Source organism: Pagrus major, chromosome 11, assembly GCF_040436345.1.
Source record: "Pagrus major chromosome 11, Pma_NU_1.0".
NCBI classification, from domain to species: domain Eukaryota; kingdom Metazoa; phylum Chordata; class Actinopteri; order Spariformes; family Sparidae; genus Pagrus; species Pagrus major.
In genome coordinates this window covers 3,385,429-3,404,041 of record NC_133225.1, presented here as the reverse complement: position 1 = coordinate 3,404,041, position 18,613 = coordinate 3,385,429, and the positions used below count along the sequence as shown (strand labels likewise).

Genomic DNA, 18,613 nt, shown 5'->3' with positions numbered 1-18,613 from the left:
AATGTTTTCATCGGTAAAAACTGGCATCATTTTCATGATTTCCATCCTAATCTTTATTTGAAGGACTCATCTTTATTCATCTGAAATGTATCTCCATTTTAAAAAGGACCAACTTTCTAAGATTCTGTGGTGTCAACAGGCGAAAAACTGATAAAAATGAGGATGTAGTGGTTGGTATTGGATTATAACGTGTGTGACATGCAGGTAAAGGCTAGGCTCAGGCTATAAGCTGGGTCAGCAGCGGTTAAAGTGCAAGCGTCAATAAATGTATGACGGTGGAAAGGTCTCCCTGGAGCAGTAAATGAAATGCTCCTCCACTTTCATTTCTCCATCAGAGAAGTTGTGGCAACACCACCTTACTCTCTCACACACATACACACACATACACAACTTGTCAACACCATGACCAGTTCATGGCTCCCATGGGGCCAGTTATGAACCTGCAAGGCCAGCACTTATAGATCTCTCCTCCAGTCCTCTCCACCTATACACAAACACACACCTACACAAACACACAGGTGATATGAAAGCAACTGGACTGAACACTAATACATGACTAATATGTCTAAGAGGTATTTGTTGTGGTTGCTGGTTAGACCTGAATGAACTTGAGCTGTGATTAAGAATATGACAATATGTCTGGCATGATGTTACGGCAGTCAGTTAAAGGATCAGTACACCTATACGTTTATTACTGGCATCAAATTCAGAATAATCAATTGAAGTTTAAATATTTGCAAATAATATTAAACATATTGTCTCTGGATATGTTTCAATTGATTAACTTTGTAAAAAAAAAGCTTTATATTTTGTAATTTGGGTTTAATAGGCTAATGCTTCAGGCTCATTTTAAACTTTAGTAAAATTAAAAGTGATACTAAAGTAGGGCTGCACGATATGTTTAAAAAGTGGTATTGTGATTATTTTGACGGATGTTGCGATTGTGATATAATTCATGATTATTATGGATGATTCAATTTTACATCACAGTTTTCATTGTCATTGAAAAACTAGTATAATCATGATGATGTGGCATTTCTCCTGAACATCTGGAGAACAAGGTTTGTAGACCAGAGCATCTCTGCAGCACTACAAAATGTCTTTAAAACACTGTTTTGTGACACATTTTACCTTTAGAAAATAACTGCAGTTCTTGCGATTTTGATATTGCATTTAGTCATATTGCGATTTCAATTATTTTGCGATTAACTGTGCTGCCCTATACTAAAGTCGTGAAGTGATATGCAAATCCAATTATTTTTTAAAAACATTTTTTGCAAGTAGTGAGTCTTATTTAAAGCCACAATGTATGTCATACTGATGCACCAAATTAAAGACAACCACTGAGAGATAATTTGTGTTTTAAAGAAATAACTAAGGGAGAGGCTTCAGATGACAGAGCCACATACAAACAGTGCCTGAGATACAGATAGAGAGAGAGACAGAGAGGGAGAGAGAGAGTCATAGAGAAAGAGAGTGAGAGAGAGTGGGGGGGGGGGTCGCAAGAGATCGAGTTGATTATTAGAAGGTGTGTGTATAATGAAGACAGATGATGGTGTAAACACGAGTGGCTGAGGCCCTGCAGTGCCATCATGTTGGCGAGGGGAAACAGAATTATTAATAATTACGCATATTAATATTAATGATTAAGTGGTTTATATGAATGGTTACTTCTCTAATTAGCAGCAGGATGCAATATGCTGCAGATTTCATTTTACACGTGCAAATCAACAGTGAGTCTGCAAAGATGACACTCCTCTCTCCACCCCTCCCTCTCTCTGTAACGTAGTCACAGTGTGTTCACTTGCTTTGTCTTTCAGATCAACCAGAGCAGGACTCAGTGAGTACATAGTCATTTTACAACTTGAGCTAAAATCACAAAAACAACTGAAACCATTGTGGTGAATCGAGGTATGACAGCCGAAGAACATACAGAGCTAAAGGCTATTTCAGAACACCTCATTCAAAATCACAGTCACATTTTATAATAACTAAATATCTAGCCCTACAAATTAACCTGACTCAACTGTATGTCATGGTTTAGTCCACTTTTACAGAAAGGGATTGTAAATGGGCTAAAAATGATGACATGATGTCATGTTGTATATGTTTGTAGCTGCTTTTAACAACGTTTTATCTCTCAAACCCAAGACCATCACAGATTCAACATCACCAGCTCAACAGACTGAGGCCAAATGAGCAACTAAGGCAAGTCCTGCATGGCTGTACCAGGACAGGGTGTGTCTTCACCCTGCTGCCGTCTGGCAAAGATACAGCAGTATGTGCTGCCCTACCACCAGACTACAGAGCAGCTTCTTTCCTCAGGCTGTGGAGCTCCTGAACTCATCCTCAACACCCTGAATACAATGGACATCAATGAACAATCAGCAGATACAATGAATCATAGTGTTTCGTATATACAAACATATTGTTGTTTAAAGCAGCACTGCCTAAAACCCAATGGATCAAATGAAAAAGGGTAATTTGAGAGTGACCACCTACTCCACAGCTCTACTGCCTGTTTCCACTTTTCTCATTAAAACAGGACTTCAAAACAACTGTATGAGACCAGCCCAGCAGCCAACAGCAGACAGACACAATAAGGCATTAAACGGCGAGATGCTGGAATGTTGGTGCAGCATTCACAGTATTTGCATCAGATATTTATATCAGCAGCTGGTAGAGTCCAAAAGAGGGGTGAATATTGGACACACCCTAGGGAGCCGGAGATATGACTAGAAATGAATGCTAACATCGCCTTGTTTCTGCTGGATGTGTAAACAGACGCAACTGCTCGCTAACATGTTCATCAAATCAACTTTGTAAACAGATGTGTCAGTGATGTGGATACAGTTTGTTTCACTGCCGCCAAGCGGCAAAAAAAGCTGCTTTTACTTTGTTAAAATCACAAAGGGGTCAAGTTCTAATCTCAAGTGCTGTGATAAATACTGATTTCTGTTAGAATATGGATAGTAAACATGAACAACAGTCACTTTTTCATAAAGACTGGTGATATGAACCCCCAGTGAGAGATTACATTGACTCAGAAGCTAAAAAGAAAAGCAGATAAACAGTAAGTCATGTCAGGCCTTCGGCTCTTTTGAAGTATCCCCGCTTCTCATTCACACATATCCCCTAACTGGCTTTTGAATAATTCATATAACAAAAATGTTTTCTTTTATTACAGATATTGATGACTTGTGTACAATGTAATAATACAAGTTTTCATATCAGTCATGTCAGGACAGTAAGAATGTATAAAGTGCTTATTGTTGGCTTCTGAAAATACTGTGCTGTGTATGCTAATAAATCATTCAAGTGAATTCAAATAAATTAAGCCAACAACTAACAGAGTGAGCGAGAACAGCAATGCTTGAGGGAGATGGAGGGAAACATCAGGATCTTCCTTATTCTCCTCCACCTCCTCATTTTTTTTTTGTATCCTCCATATCGTTGTATTATTTCCATCGGGAAAAACAAATGAATACATGGCGAGCGGTGAGCACAGGAGCAGAGAGAAGAGAGAAGGCTGACCTTTGAGAGGATTATGGGATTTGTGTTAGAATAAAGCGAGGAGGCAATATGGCAGATGTATTCTGTAAAACAGACTATTTAGCGGTGAGATGCCTTGATTGTAAACAGACCAAGACAGTGGCAGACAAAAGGAGAGGATGACTGTGTTAATGTACAGCTTGTGTGTGTGTGTGTGTGTGTGTGTGTGTGTGTGTGTGTGTGTGTGTGTGTGTGTGTGTGTGTGTGAGTGTGTTGCTGGGGGGATGGGCATTTGATGGATTGCACATTTACTGTTGAACTTATTATTATACTGGTCGTCTATGGAGACTATCTCTCCTGGAAGTTTTTAGTGAAACAATTGGATGAGATTCCCCACAGGAGTATGGCTTTTTATGACTCTCATTTTGGATTTTCTAAGAGAAAGTTTTAGTGTCCCATGATGATTTAATGCCGTTTCAGAACACACACACACACACACACACAGAAAACACTTCCCTGAAAGATGTTGGTGTAGAAACTGTCAAATTAGGAGATATTGAACGATATATCAGTATTCTAGTGCCATGTAAGAGGGGGCAAGTGGTAACCAATGAAGAGCAGAGAAGAAAGGGATGGACATAAAGACAGAAAGGCTGAACATGGTGAGAGTAATGATGCTTCAGTCCAATATCTCACGTCTAATACACTAGAGCAGTGTTTTTTCAGCCCTGGTCCTCGTGGCCCCCTGCCCTGCAGGTTTCAAATATTTCTCTGTCCAAACACACCTGATTCAGATGAATGGGTCGTTATCAGGCCTTGGCAGATCTTTGATGACTAGCTGATCATTTGAATCAGGTGTGATGAAGCAGAGGAACATCTAAAACATGAAGGGCAGGGGCCCCTGAGCACCGGGATTGAAAAAAACACTTATGAAGGTGCAGTGTCAGCAGGGGACAAAGGACGAGTGTAGTATGCAGAGCAACAAAGTCCATGTAGGGAGGGGGTCAGGGCGGTGGATCAGTGTTTTCCAGTCCTGGTCCTGAGGGGCCCCTGTCCTACATGTTTCAGATGTCCAAGTCGATCATTTGAGTCAGGTGTGTTGGAGCAGAGAAACATCTAGAACATGCAGGACAGGGATCTCAGGATCAGGACGATGGGTCAAAGACAAGACTTTGACACTGGGGTCCATTTTACAAGTGAAGTTGATAGTAGTCGTCTTGGTGTCTAAATCTAACCAAACTGTCACTTGAAACATTTCTTAGCAAGCTTTATTTTAAAATTCTAAAGGGACATTGCGTATTTGGTATTGTCCACTTGACTGTGAAATAGGATGAGACATGTTTCCTTTCCAAGCTCAAGCTTCAAGTCACTGTTGACCGGCGAGTCATTACATTACATGCCTTGGACTGATATTGGGTTCGATGCTTTCATGATGTCGGTTGACGCCTGATATTCTTCATTCTCCACTTACCATCTGCTGGCTAACAAAAAAAGTTAGGTCGTAATGGCTGTCGCCACCTTAGCAGGGTCTGACTCTGCCGAACGTATAGCTAATCAAACATGGCCACAGAGGTGGAGCAGGGTGCAGCTGAAGTCAGCCTAGTTAATTAAACAAGCCCACCTGTTTGGCAGGTAGCTAAAGATAACAAGCTATCAGTGTCCACACATAAAGAGAAGCAAAATTTCACTGGGGGGTTATTTGCCTCAAACAGACACATTAGCTGCAAGATAATGAGCAACAACTACTACTACTGTGAAAGGTCCTGTAGTGTTTTGGTTCATTAAAATGTGAATTTGTATTGTAGGTTTGTGATGAGACATGAGCTCCAATCTCCTGTGTGAAAGTCAGATGTGCTGAACATCCAAACACCACCTCAACCCCAGCACCCTTACCCTCTGCCTCTCGATGCAAGTCAAAACTTCCTCCTGCACTGGCCCTGAAAGCTGGCACTGGATGTAAATTGAGAGGTGCAAAATAGTTTATCATGAATGTAATTTCTAGGACACTGGGCTGATCATTAACGCTGTCTTTAGGGCAAAGTTTCATCCTGTTAGAACATAATTTAAAATGACAATTTTAATGAAATCTAGAATTGTAAACCATCACTCAATTTCATTGCAGGTTCTGTTTGGGGTTATTCTTTACTTCAGACACAGAAGGCATGACTGGTCAATATCTCATATTTAATTAAGGCCACACATTGACCAGACTAATGTTGGTCAAACCCTCAAATGCATATATACACCATTTATCTCTTTTATACAGTTACACACATGCTGTTTCCCTCTCCCTCCCAGGCTGTCTGGAGTCTCAGCAAGATGCTCCTATCTGACCTCTAAAAATATGGCGACGGCAGATTTGTGGCTCGTGTTGATAACCAATCAGATGGCTCGTGTCGTGCAGGGCAGACGACCCCCGTTGAGTCTTAAATCACATTTTCTCTTCATCGTTCTCTCCCTCAGTCTCTCTGTCTTCTTTATTGCTTGTTGGCGATGGTTTTATTTGGTGCCGGCAGATAGTATGGTGAGTTCCTCAGCGGGCTGTAGAGAGGCTGACAGCCTGAGAATCTGAACAGATCCAAACCAGGCTTACCTGGAACACCATCAAACCAGTGCATGAGACTGTCATACTGTATGTGAGGAAAACAAAATTTAAATTAAGATTTTAGAAATATCATCACACAGATAGACAGTTGCTCAGAGACTGGACTGGTCCACTCCCCTACATATGTAGTTTGCAGTGATCAGAGGTGTTACACACCACACACTTTGATCCTGCTGCTACACATGTCCATCTGCTGTACGAGCCCCAATGTACGCACACACAGGGAAGCACAAATGCACACAAGCACATACACTCATGCTCAAGCCTGCATTCACACACAGAGGCCAAAGCTTTGATCAATAAATAACACTGTCACAGGGGATTCTGTACACACACACACACACACACACACACACACACACACACTTCTACACGTGCAGTTTGCAGTGAGGTGCCTGGTGATAGCTCAGTGTGGAAGGATGTAATCTCTGTTTGTATCTCTACCCATCTCTCCATCTGCCCCCTGCTTCCCTGCCCAGCCAATCAGCTTCTATCCATCCTCTAGCCAATCGAATGGCCTGTCTGACCCCTGCCAGGCCAACAGTAGCATTAGTACAAGACTCTTATTGACATACGACCACAAAGCTGATCTTGAGTGGTGAATCCCATTAGGCCCAGGAAGCAAACTTTGTGAGCAGGCCCATATTTCATACTTCAGTGGAATTTTTAGTTTGAATCGAGCTGTGAACAGTATTAGGTAGACGTGTTTGAGAGGAGAAATTCCTCTGTTGCTGAACTCTTCACCACTGAGCAGCCTCTACTAAGGTGCTGTGAAAGAGCATAACTTCATTTTGAGGAGTTAAAACCAAAAATATCTGGTTAGGGTTAGAAACAACTGCAAATATTAGCAATCTGACATTTTGTCCAGCTTATATAACAATGGGTGGGTTGAAAAATCCACCCAATCCACTTATGCATCAACTAAATGTGAAATTACAAAGTGATGGGACTGGCAACCATTCCAGGGTCCTGCTCACCCAGTGCAGGCTGGGATTGGCCCCAGCCCACTGCAAAATGCAACCTCTGAGTCATTACCCTCTTATGCTATATGATTATTTGTAATGAGGTCTTTGAGTCTTTTTGGGCAAACATATTGAACATCCATTCAAACATCCTCAATCAGTTGCACCAACAAAAACAAAACTAACAGTGGTGGCTTTGACAAACTAATGTCAGAAAAACCACAGCATCAATTGCAACATTTAGACAGCATGTTGATTAGACGGGCAGAAAGAAAGCAGCCAAAACTGCATGCAAAGGAAATGAAGGTCAAGAAAAAAGAGACGAAAGACAAAAGAAGGAGGTAAAGAAGTAAAAACAAGGACCGGTTCAGTCTGAAAGCTCATACTGATTCTAATGACTGGGTAATGTCAATACAAAATGTGGAAAATCTGTTATTGCAACATATTTTATAAAACACTTTTGTATTTTCTTAGGGGACTTGATGGTTACTTAAAAAACTACCTGTATGAGTTTTCAGACCTCACAGGGGCCAATTCTGGCTCTTAGATCAGTAGCATCATTAGTTTTTAGCATACAGTAAGCACATTCTGCAGTTTAGTTAGTATATTTGAGATTAGTAGAATTAGTAGTTTGTTTAGTAGAAATGTTTTCTTCAGTTAGTGTATTTGATGTTAGTATTTTTAGTATTTAGGTCAGTTCGTAGTTTAAGAGCAGAGCAAAGAAGGAGGAAGAGAAGTTATTCAAGTAAAACAAGGACAGTAAAGGATAGGAAGGAGAGTCATTTGTTAGTTCAGAGTTTGTCAGGCATGCACATGCAAGAAAGTTATTTAATAGTGTGGCTACTGGTTTCATTTGAAAACTTTGGCATCACAGAGCATTTTGGGTCTTGCAGAATTATTACTGCATCCCTTTATGACTGGTTGGGTTTGCACAAAAAATGGTAGACACCAGAGAGCAGTTAATAGTGATACAAAGTCAGAGAGGAATTTATTATTTAACCATTCCCTTGACTTCAACCATTACAGAGTGTATTTTGGGACGTTAAAGTCAATATTATAAGATTTTCTAAAGTTCTGCCTTTTGGTGTCCAACAGTTGCAACAAAAATGACACTGTTTACATTTACTCAGACTGGCCTCTGAGTAAATGTCCAGCAAATGCTCTGTCCAGATCCTGGCGGGTTGTAGATTATTATTCCTTCATGTGCTTGGATATGTTTTGGTAATTCTGAAAACAGGTTAGTGATTTGTAAAGCGAAGGATCATTCATGACCTTTGGTTGAGTATTTTGACAAAACAATCCCAACTTGGCATCCATTTACTAACCTTTTCCAAGCTGTCAACCACATAACACGGTCTTTATCAGTAGATTAGTACTGCTCAGTTCTCATGGAGATCCACACTTGTAGCTGATATGATTTCAACCACAGGACCTTTATAACTTCTCATCCACGTTGGCTTCATACACTTCCATATTTATCTTTAAACCAACATGGAGTAGTATAGCTAGTAGTTGGACTTTGATTTGAGATTGTTTAGTCAAACTACTAATTTAAACTCTCAAATTACAAACTGTTGAACACAATTTGTTTCCCAAAATGCTTCATGTGCATGCTCTACAGGCTGCTAATTTGTAGCATTGGCACCTTTGCTTTCCAATGAAACCAGCAGCAATTGTATGTGCATTGATTCATTAATATTGTGAGTCTAATTTTGAACAATTGTATATTGGACCCAGACACACAATACATGAAACATGCATATTATTGTGTGCATAATTGTGGGTTGGTGGCAAGTTCTGGCTACTGACGCTTGGCGCTGTGAAGCGTGCCCAGATGGTCGCCTGTTATCTCGGCCTCGGCCAGATTCATCCAATCTCTGACGCATCAGCAGAGCTGCTGTAAACCTCGCCACGCCAGCCCTGTTGTTGCCAGATCACCATTAGCATAGCATAGCTTCCATTGGTATCATAGCTCACTCAATGAGTAAATCATTATGCCAGCACCTTTGAGCCAAAGGAGCAGGACTTAATCGATGAGCAATGGCAGACAGAGGGAACTACACAATGGCCAGGAGAGTACTACAATATAATGCCATCATAGGGCCAAACAGCAAAAAGTGGTTTCCAAATGGTGGATACAGTCCTGGTGGTTTTAGCTACAAGAGTGTGGGGGAACTTAGTCCAACTGGTATACGTTACACACATTTGTAATGAAGCTGCTCTCAGTTAGCCAGATTTCATCTGTCATAACTAAGTTTTATAAGAATTACACACAACCAGAACATTGCAGATTATCACAAGGACTCAGTGACTCAAATTGTATTCTCACCAAGGCTGAAACAGCATTTAGACCATTAAAGACCTCCACATTTCAAATGGAAAACTGGCTGATGATAACATACGATATGCAGTGGAATTTAAAATCTAAGTAAAGTGCTCCACCATTCAGTTTAGAAAAACTAATTTTGTAATCAATTATCTTATCAAATATGGACCACCCTGACTGAAGCAGACTGCAGTCTGATGGCAAATTTGGGCCAATTTCACAGCAAATCTGATGAAAAGCTATGGTCTCTGATGTCTCTGATGGTCTCATGTTATATTTCTGTTCCGTCTGAGGTTTGATTCTAGTGCAACCTCTCGCAATGACAAGGACATTATTTCTCCATTTATCTCTCTGTCTGACTGTCTGTCAATGCCCAGAGGTAATATAAAAAATATTACTGCAAATCTCAAATATCTTGAACTCTTTCTCCACATCAATTGTGGGATTTTTGGCACAGCAAGACAGTGAAAGTAGGGAATATTGCAGCAGATATTACAACATGTCTGGATGCAGCCTGTCCACTGATCAAAGCTGCCTCTGCCCTAAAATAGCTGAGGAAATGTTTGAGCATCACTTGGCTAATTTACAGGAGGGAACATCCAAACAGCATGGCAAAGGTTTTCTGATGGTACACACACACACACATGCACGCCCACACACACACAAAAGCATATACTGTCAAGCCTGCCAGCATTGAATGTCTTGGGAGCAAAAACAAAAATGGAACAGCACAGCAAAGCTTACACACTAAAACATTTTGGCTTAATAAAGAACTAAATAGCTGACTGAGGACTCTCACAAAATAGCTTTGTGTATGCAGTATAGGTGTCATATGTGTCCTTATCGTGAAGATACACTGAGCCAGCCTGGTCGCCATGGGATAGAACGAACAAAGTTTGCAAACCACTGATACGTTCACATTCGTGCATGTCATAAGCATAGTACCGTATTGACATTTCTACAAAATACATCATATCACGTTCACATTACATGTTTACGACCTGACTGTCATATTAGGGGTTGGAGGGGATGGTGATGGAGTTACAGGTGAGAGGGCTGCCAAGCCAGTGACCGCAGTTCACGACTGCATTTCAACATTTGGAAGTGTGAACCACTGAGTTTTTTGAAGGAGATCTTGGACAATTTCCAGTCATTTTTGTGGTGACAAAATAAGGATGTTTTTGATGAGACCTTGGGACGTCTACAGGCATGTTTTTGGTGACCAAAACAGGTATTTTAAACCAACAAAATGATTTTTGCTTGGTTTCTCACCCTAACCAAGTGGTTCACACTGAAAAATTGAAGTTTCCACATATCTGTTGGCCACTGGGATGTGTAAGCATACGCACAATTTGAAAAAAAGTCAGCATGCAGTTAAGGGAAAAGCTGGTCTCAACAATGGTACAAGGGGAACGAGTACTAACACAAATCCTGATGTTTGGAGAGGGAGTAATCATTTATCCCCCTGAAAACAACCTATAAACCACTAATAAAGACTCAAGTGAAGGGCTTTGTTTTTTAAGGATCAGATGCATACCATGAGTTTTTGAGTGAGCTGTGTCAGGGCTACCAGCAAGGAAGAGAAAGAGGGAAGGGAAAGAGGAGATATGGCACAGAGGCGAAGAAAGAGTAATGAACCCAAATCATTGGAGTATTTGTTTCAGGGAGAAAGAAATTAATAAGCATGAAAATAATAGTCCTCAACACTTAGCCAGCAGGACAAAAACTAACAGGAAAGAGAAAGCCCAATTACTGTGGTCAGAGGAAAGGAAAGAAGATATATGAGAGAGAGAGAGAAAGAGTGGGAGTGAGAGAGGGTAATATTTGGGAAGGGTAAACATCAGGGATGATGCCTGTGTGAGAGGAAATGCTCCTCGAGCAAACACATGCGGTCCTAATTTGGATACAATTAAATCCATGCTAGCTGGATCTGATGAATGTGTGTTTACCGCATGCTGAAGAAGATACAAGTACACACGCTGTGAATTTCCGCAGGATTTGGACCATCGTGGGGCACTAAATCACTCCGCTGACATCCAGAGTGATAATGATGAAGCTAATGTTTATTTGAGTTTCTACCACAGAGCGACCATTTATTCTTTTTCTCTGTGTGGTTTGTCAAAAACATCCCTTATTTGTACTTTTTTCTAAAGTTGTTCAAGTCATAAAAAAACAACAAGTACATTCAATAAAACTCTACAGACAGATTATTAATTATTCACTAACTATCATATTAATCCAATTACATCCAATCAATTGCTTTTAAGACTTGCATCTCGTTTCCTGCCTCTGCCTGCTTGCTGGTCTTTTTACCGCATGGCCTTTTCTCAAGCCGGGTCTTAGATGCGATTGTGCTGCTGAAAGCCAGGCAGAGTTAGAGAAGCAGTGCCGTGCAGAGAAATGGATATTTTACTGGCCAGGTATATCTTAAAACAATCAGAGGCTTGATGAATTGGCTCAATGGCTGATGTATGGCTGGAATGGAAGGGGTATTTGGAGAAGGTTTGAGTCAGGGAAATGCACCTCATCAATCAGCATGATTAAAGGTTTTGGCTGGGCCGAAACAAACTCAACACTGTTAGGGGCCTGGCCTTAAAGGCACAGTCCATGGTTTGGAGGCACTACAAACAAGCCCTGCAGAGGTATTGGCAGTTACACTCGACTTTTGTGGTTTTGTGTTTGTCACAACATCGCTATGGTGCATGTTGGGGTAGCAGAATTGGTTTTAGTTGGATTTCCAAGATATTCAAGTGCCAACAACTCAGTTCAACATCTTCCAAATTATTCAAGTACCACTATTATGTTACATCCATTGGGGGCAGAGTTGAGGATAGCAAGGTGTTGGACCTTCATATGAAAAAATAATGACACCGCCTCAGAATAGCACCATTCATCACTTGTCTGAATATGTGAAAACTGTATCTGGATGATAGGGTACTTAGTTTCTTAAGTAATAAAAGTGTTAAGTTAAATAAATACAACCCTACAGCACAGTATCCCATTATAGACCAAGGAGTGAGTAGCAGTAAGATGACAAAGACAATAAATACTTGCTATCCTTAATGATGGCACTTTGACAGCGCTATACCATGTGTTCCATTAACACCTCCTCTGCACACAGGAGCAACTCCTAATTCATTAAACACAGAGATGTGCAGTCACACCCGCGGACACACACTGACAGTAGCATACTATATACGTGCCCCGTGGCCAAATCCATTGTAGCCAAGGCCCCTAAACGATAAATACAGCTCCGCGTCAGCAGCCCTGCATATTTAAAGCCACTAATGGCTTCCTGCAAAGCGCTGGCTCTAACAGACACACAAACTCACACTAAGCCAAGGAGAAAAATCACTGGTGCGAGAGTAGGGAGTTCTGTCAGCAGAGCAGCATCGCCAAGCCAACAGGTGCTGCAGTGGCTGGCTGGGTAAGGTCAACCGCACACTTTAACCAACGGAGGCTAACTGGCCGGCTGGAGAACATAATTATGAGTCTGGGAGACAGTTAATAGTCATTAATGAAGGGAGGTGTTTACAGGCTCTGCACTGCTTTCGAGTATTTCAGTCCAGGAACCTGAAATCTATTCATCAGATGTGTAATACTTTGTGGTTTCTTGTGGACAGGACTCACTTTAACTCATTCAGTCATTTTCATGCATGGTAAGCCCTGGCCTGGCCCCTGCCTAAGGGGGTTTCTAGACATAGGCCAATCAGAGCCATTTTCCGGACTCAAGGTCATTTCTACAAAGGAAATATGTATATTTGGTTCTTGAGCCTGAAAGCAGTTACCTGTGGGTCCAGCAAACGTCTCTTGGGTCTACAAAAAATATGGTGACAGGTCTGCCTCGAGTAAGCTCTGATGAGGTTATTTGATGGTCATTCCAATCATTGAAACCAACTACTTCATACACTGATCATCGGGACAACGTGATTGGTCAACATGACACATAGACATGACATCAGGTGTACTATACTAATACTACCACACTACTGTACTTCTATGAGAAAAACAGCCCATCCAGCCCATAAAGGTTGACTGTAAAGAAGCTTATTACAACCCATATTTATGTTTCTTGTTGCAACCTCTAGTGGCCAGAGTAGTTATTACAGCAGCAAAGGAGGAAGTCTTTTCTCATGATGGGCCTTACTTAACAGATATGGCCCTTGATTCAAGGTGCAGCTGGATTTTTACATACAACACATCCAAGGATAACAAGTTAAATGTTTGTTTTTGTGGTATCAGGACCAAAGTAACAACAAATTGCCAAGAAGTAGCTTACTATCGTCCATGTCTGTAGAACTTGTTCACAAAGAAGAAGGGCATCATATGAGTGGCCATCAGCGTTGCACCATCAATTCATAGTTTGGAGGTTTCTTAAATGTGCGAGTAAATCACTGCAATGACCCTCCTCCAAAGAGATCTGGAAGGAATAGCTGTTAGACCAAGGATGAGCTGGTGGATCCACATTGTTCCAGCACCGTATAACATCCACTGACAGTCAATAGAACATTATTCTATACAAGACTAAATGCCTTGTCAAGATAGGTGCTTTTGGGCACTGGTGCTACTGAACTCTCTCATACTTACTCAAAACTGGATGACTGACTGGGAAGCCCAGCGGTTACGAGTTTTACACCTACTGTAGCTGAGTTCCCACTCTCTCGCTGTCACTCACACACACACATACACACCATCACATGTTTGGGGAGGTAAAGCCGTATGCTTTCGTCCATTGCCAGGGGGGTAAACACAAACACATAGAGCCTAATCTGAGAGCAAACAGCGGCGCCTCATGTTAACCAGCAGGGATACGGTTCTGCTCAACACCACGAGGCCCGCAGCACTAAAAAAGCTCACACATCAGAGAGCGAGTGAAAGAGGGAGAGAGAGAGAGAGAGAAAGAGAGAGACCTGAAACATGGGCATCCTGCCACATTCAAAATAATTAAGCATTATACAATCTAACTGATTTTTCTTTCTTCGATATATTGTTCTTCCTCTCCTTTGCTTTTACAGTTGGCACTTTCATGCAATTTAGCACTTTTTGTGATGACTCTAATTTGTAATAGGAAGAAAGAATTGGTAAACACGATGCTCTTAATAATTCAAACTAAACATGATGACACAGAGATTTCAGTACTGAACAGCATTTTTCCCCCAAAAAATATCATAACTGTGCATCAGCCCAGTCTCAACAGACCCACTGATCCGCTTAAAGACAATATGACAGAGTCAGGGCTTGTCTCGCCTAGGTGTGAAAAAGTACACATCAAGCTGCAGTTTCAGCAGGGGGCGATAATGACAGGAGCAAATGATGAACATAGTAGATTGGGCCAAAAAGTCCAGGGTTGAATGGATGGTTCACTACCAAGACTTTCACCAGAGACCAGGGTTCAAATCCTGTGTGAAGCCAATAGAAAATGGTGATTATTTAAAGGAAGTACTTATTTGCAAGACAATGATCTTTTACTTAACCTAACCAAGTAGTTTTGGTGACTTGGTGAAGTTAGTTATATTAGTTAATATTTGTCATTGCTTACCAGACTACGTCATGAAACCGTGTTGGTGTCAGTGGTAGGCGAGGCCAAATGTGACAGTGACACGGTGAACAAGCAGGTCCATTACACAATTTGGTATGCGGCTATAAGGCCTAATATTTTTTATGATATATCTTTTAATCATTCTATTAATTTATTTATTTAAAGCATGAGAAAAAGTCTATTACAATCTCCAAGAGTTCAACTTGAAGTCTTTTAATCGCTTGTGTTAACAGATGTTAAAATGATTCAATTTATAGTCTTCTACTGACCATAAAGCATAACTTAAGCAGGTTAACCCTGCTTTGTTCCATTCACCTGTGACTAGCTAACTGATTTTGGGGGATTATTGGTTTCAGAGCCATGGTTGAGGCCATATTCTAACCTCACTCAGATAAAGGATCAATCAGTCAGCCAGACTACACTCAATGAATAAACTAAAGAACCACTCTGCTTCCAGACGCATTACAAAAGCAACGTGTTACAGTAATATATTTGTTTCAGCAGCAAGGGAGTAATATAACGCATTACTAATAATATTTCAGTAATGTATTACTGTGTATCATATGACTAAGCCTACAATTAAAAATATTTATTCCTATCTCATAACATATCAGACTGTGATCCTTTTTCTACCTGCTCATCCCTGTGTCCAAGCCAATCGTTTTTTTTTTTAAAGATCTAGGCTGTTTAATTGTTCTATATAGGATACTTCGGCATTTTGTTAAAAGTAACTTGAAAGCTGTGTAATAACTAATTTATTACTGTACGCAGACAGCAATATTGTGACATAATATATTACTTTAAAATGAAGGTAACTAGTAAGATGTGATATATTGCATTTATGAAAGTAACTCTCCCAAAACTGATTCAAAAAACAGAGAAGCAGCATTCTCACATGTTAGAAGCTGAACCAGCAAATGTCTGTCATATCTGGTTAATTAATGACAGACCATTTTTTCAATTGCTGATCCGTTTTCTGTCAAACAACTTCCCCATGACAATATCACTGTGAACTACTATAACAACTATAGAAAAAGGTCATGTTGTGTAAAGTGAGTATTTACAGGCGCAGTGGTTCGCGCTGTTGCCTCACAACAGGAGCGCCAGGATTTGAATCTCAGCCCTGAACACATGCAGGTTTTCAACTGTGGACTTGACAAAACGCCCGTAGCTGTGAATGTATACGTCATCTTCTCACAGTATGTATCACCATTTGTATGCAGTACTTGGGATAGTCTCCTGCCCCCCTCATGACACCGAGAGGTAATAAGTGGGCATTGAAAAGGAGTTTATGAATGATAACTGTGGATGATGGAGTACTTACTTAAGATCCACTTTTGTGGTTTTGGCAGGGCTCGAAGGTTGCTGAGGGGGGCTGTCCATCCAGTCACTGGCTGACTGACAGTTAAATTTCCAAAAGATGTGAACCACTATTCCTCTGCTGGCATCTACGGTTGGGAAATTTCTGTTTATTTTAGGCTTCTATCACCTGATTTCCAGCTGTGAGGAAACTAAATATCAAAGTGTTTTAACCAGATTATATGCACAAAAACAGTAGGTTTTGCATTGATGCTCAGTATCTGCAATTCAAACAAATAAATATAAGCCATGTAAAAGAGATCAGTGCCTGAATATGTGATGAGAGAACACAGAGACAATGCAGACCACCTGCAGAGGACATTAATGTTGTGTTTCACGTTGTGTTTCAGCTATTAGCATCTCAAAGAATCGCCTTTAAGCCTTTGTGCTCGTTCTTCTCATCTGCACACACACACACGCGCCCACAGACAAACAGCGTTATAGTTGAGTGAAAGGAGGATATTGCCCTATATCTTTATTCTGGTAACGTTTAATAAGAAAGGGAGAAAACCCCCAGCAACCAAAACATGGAAATTGGAATGGGTTTCCTCCATCCAAGCAAATGACAGCATAATCTCATTCGGGATGGTGGCAGCGAACCTTTGTTTCCGTCATATGTCGCAATATATACCCACCCTCTGGGTAAGGCAGTGACATCCATACGCAGGAGAAAAAGAAATTAGGAATTAGACTGATGAGAAGAGATAAGGCAGACGAGGGAGAAAACAGAGGTGGAGGTGGGAATGAAAAAAACATCAGAGAAAATACTGCCACGATAGATGAAATGCTACTAAATATGAGGAAGGAGATGGGGAGGGTAAATGCAGAAAAGCATGGTAACCAAGGCCAAATCCAAGAGTCAGCTCAGCAATGGATGTGTCATTTTCAGCAGATACATGTGTCAGCGCAGGAACAGCACTTCATGTCCCAGCAAACATTTTGGTGTTGAATAGCCTCGCTATGAATCTGAAGTCTGTCACTACAAAATTCCATGAAGCTGAGATACAAACAAAATCACAACATCAATCACAAGCATCAGACGCTCCGGCCTTTTTCTTTTCAAGATAAAAGGAGCTGGTAGCATTATGCCCAAAATATTTCAAACAACATCAGCTTGTATCATCACACACTGTAACTGACAGGATTTATGAGAATCCACTTTAAAAATATTTATTTTTATGACTTATTATGTTTCTTTGTTGTGTGAGTAACATAAAGGGAGTGTAATTAGCATTTTTCATACAACCCTGTGTTTGAAAACAACACACGTTACACGTTGCCTTTGACCTTCCCAATATTAGTCCATAACAAAAGAGCAGGACAGATCACAACCTAAACCAAAACCAAGCCTTCGGCTATACATGTTTTGAATTGTAATTAAGAAAGCAGTGAGAGCAATAACAACAGCAAGGACCAAGACACCAAGAGAAGAGCTCTAATTCCTATTAAAGAACCAGAATCATGTCGGCTTCTGGAAAATCACCAACAGCAGCACACAGACTCAACAAGAAATGTAAGAAGAAATGTAGTGTTGGTTTTCAGGTTAACTAACAAGCTACAACGACACATACAGTAGCAAGAGACTGATAGTAGAGCATTCAAAACAAAACTGGTTTTAGCTTCTGTGCTAAGCTCAAGTAATTGGACAATACCAGCAGCAGCACATGAAATCACCGAAAGAAAGAAAGAAGGAAAGAAAGAAAGAAAGATAGAAAGACAGAAAGAAAGAGTAGAAGTAAAAAACTTTAATCCCTAGGTTTAGTCATCATACTAAGCTAATGCTAAGCTAATGGAATCACTAGTAAATGAAGGAAGAGTAAAGAAAGAGGGGATATAACATGACGCTGCTTGTATACATCAGGTTCCTTACCTAGGACGCCCAGCCGGTAGTTGACAGTTATGACAATCACATTCCCATAGCTGGCCAGGATGCTGCCGTCAAACATATTCCCAGTTCCTTCCATGTAGGAGCCCCCGTGGATGAAAACCATCACCGGCTTGGGGCTTCCACTCTCCCTAATGTCTGGAGGAGGGGGGAAGAGGAGGAGGAGGAGGAGGTGGAGAAGGCAGAAGGACTGATTAGATGACAGATTGAAGGTGACAGCCAGAGATGCAATTTCAATACTTTAGTGGGCTTTGGCCACCTCTTTAATTTGAATTTTCTTTTTTTTTTTTTTTTTCTGAGTCATCTTGGCACACTGGCTTTTTAACATGGAGACCTTGTTAGTTGGAGGCGTCAAACGAATAATTTTTCTACATGAAGGCCGTGACATGTTTGAGGTGATTGGAAAAATGTTGTTTTATTTATTTATTAACCTATTTTAGATTCC

The 18,613-nt window shown here is 40.7% G+C and overlaps 1 protein-coding gene across 7 annotated transcripts in view; it reads right to left on the bottom strand.

Moving 5' to 3' along the window:
* Window positions 1-18,613, bottom strand: part of nlgn1 (neuroligin 1) — a 299,279-nt gene that overhangs the window by 172,832 nt on the left and 107,834 nt on the right. For 6 of the 7 annotated variants that reach the window (XM_073476520.1, XM_073476521.1, XM_073476526.1 and 3 more), the window contains one exon: window positions 18,154-18,306. In XM_073476520.1, coding sequence (XP_073332621.1) covers window positions 18,154-18,306 — 153 coding nt within the window. Of the gene's footprint in view, window positions 1-18,153; window positions 18,331-18,613 lie in introns of all 7 variants that reach the window. The other variant, XM_073476524.1, reaches the window with a different exon arrangement.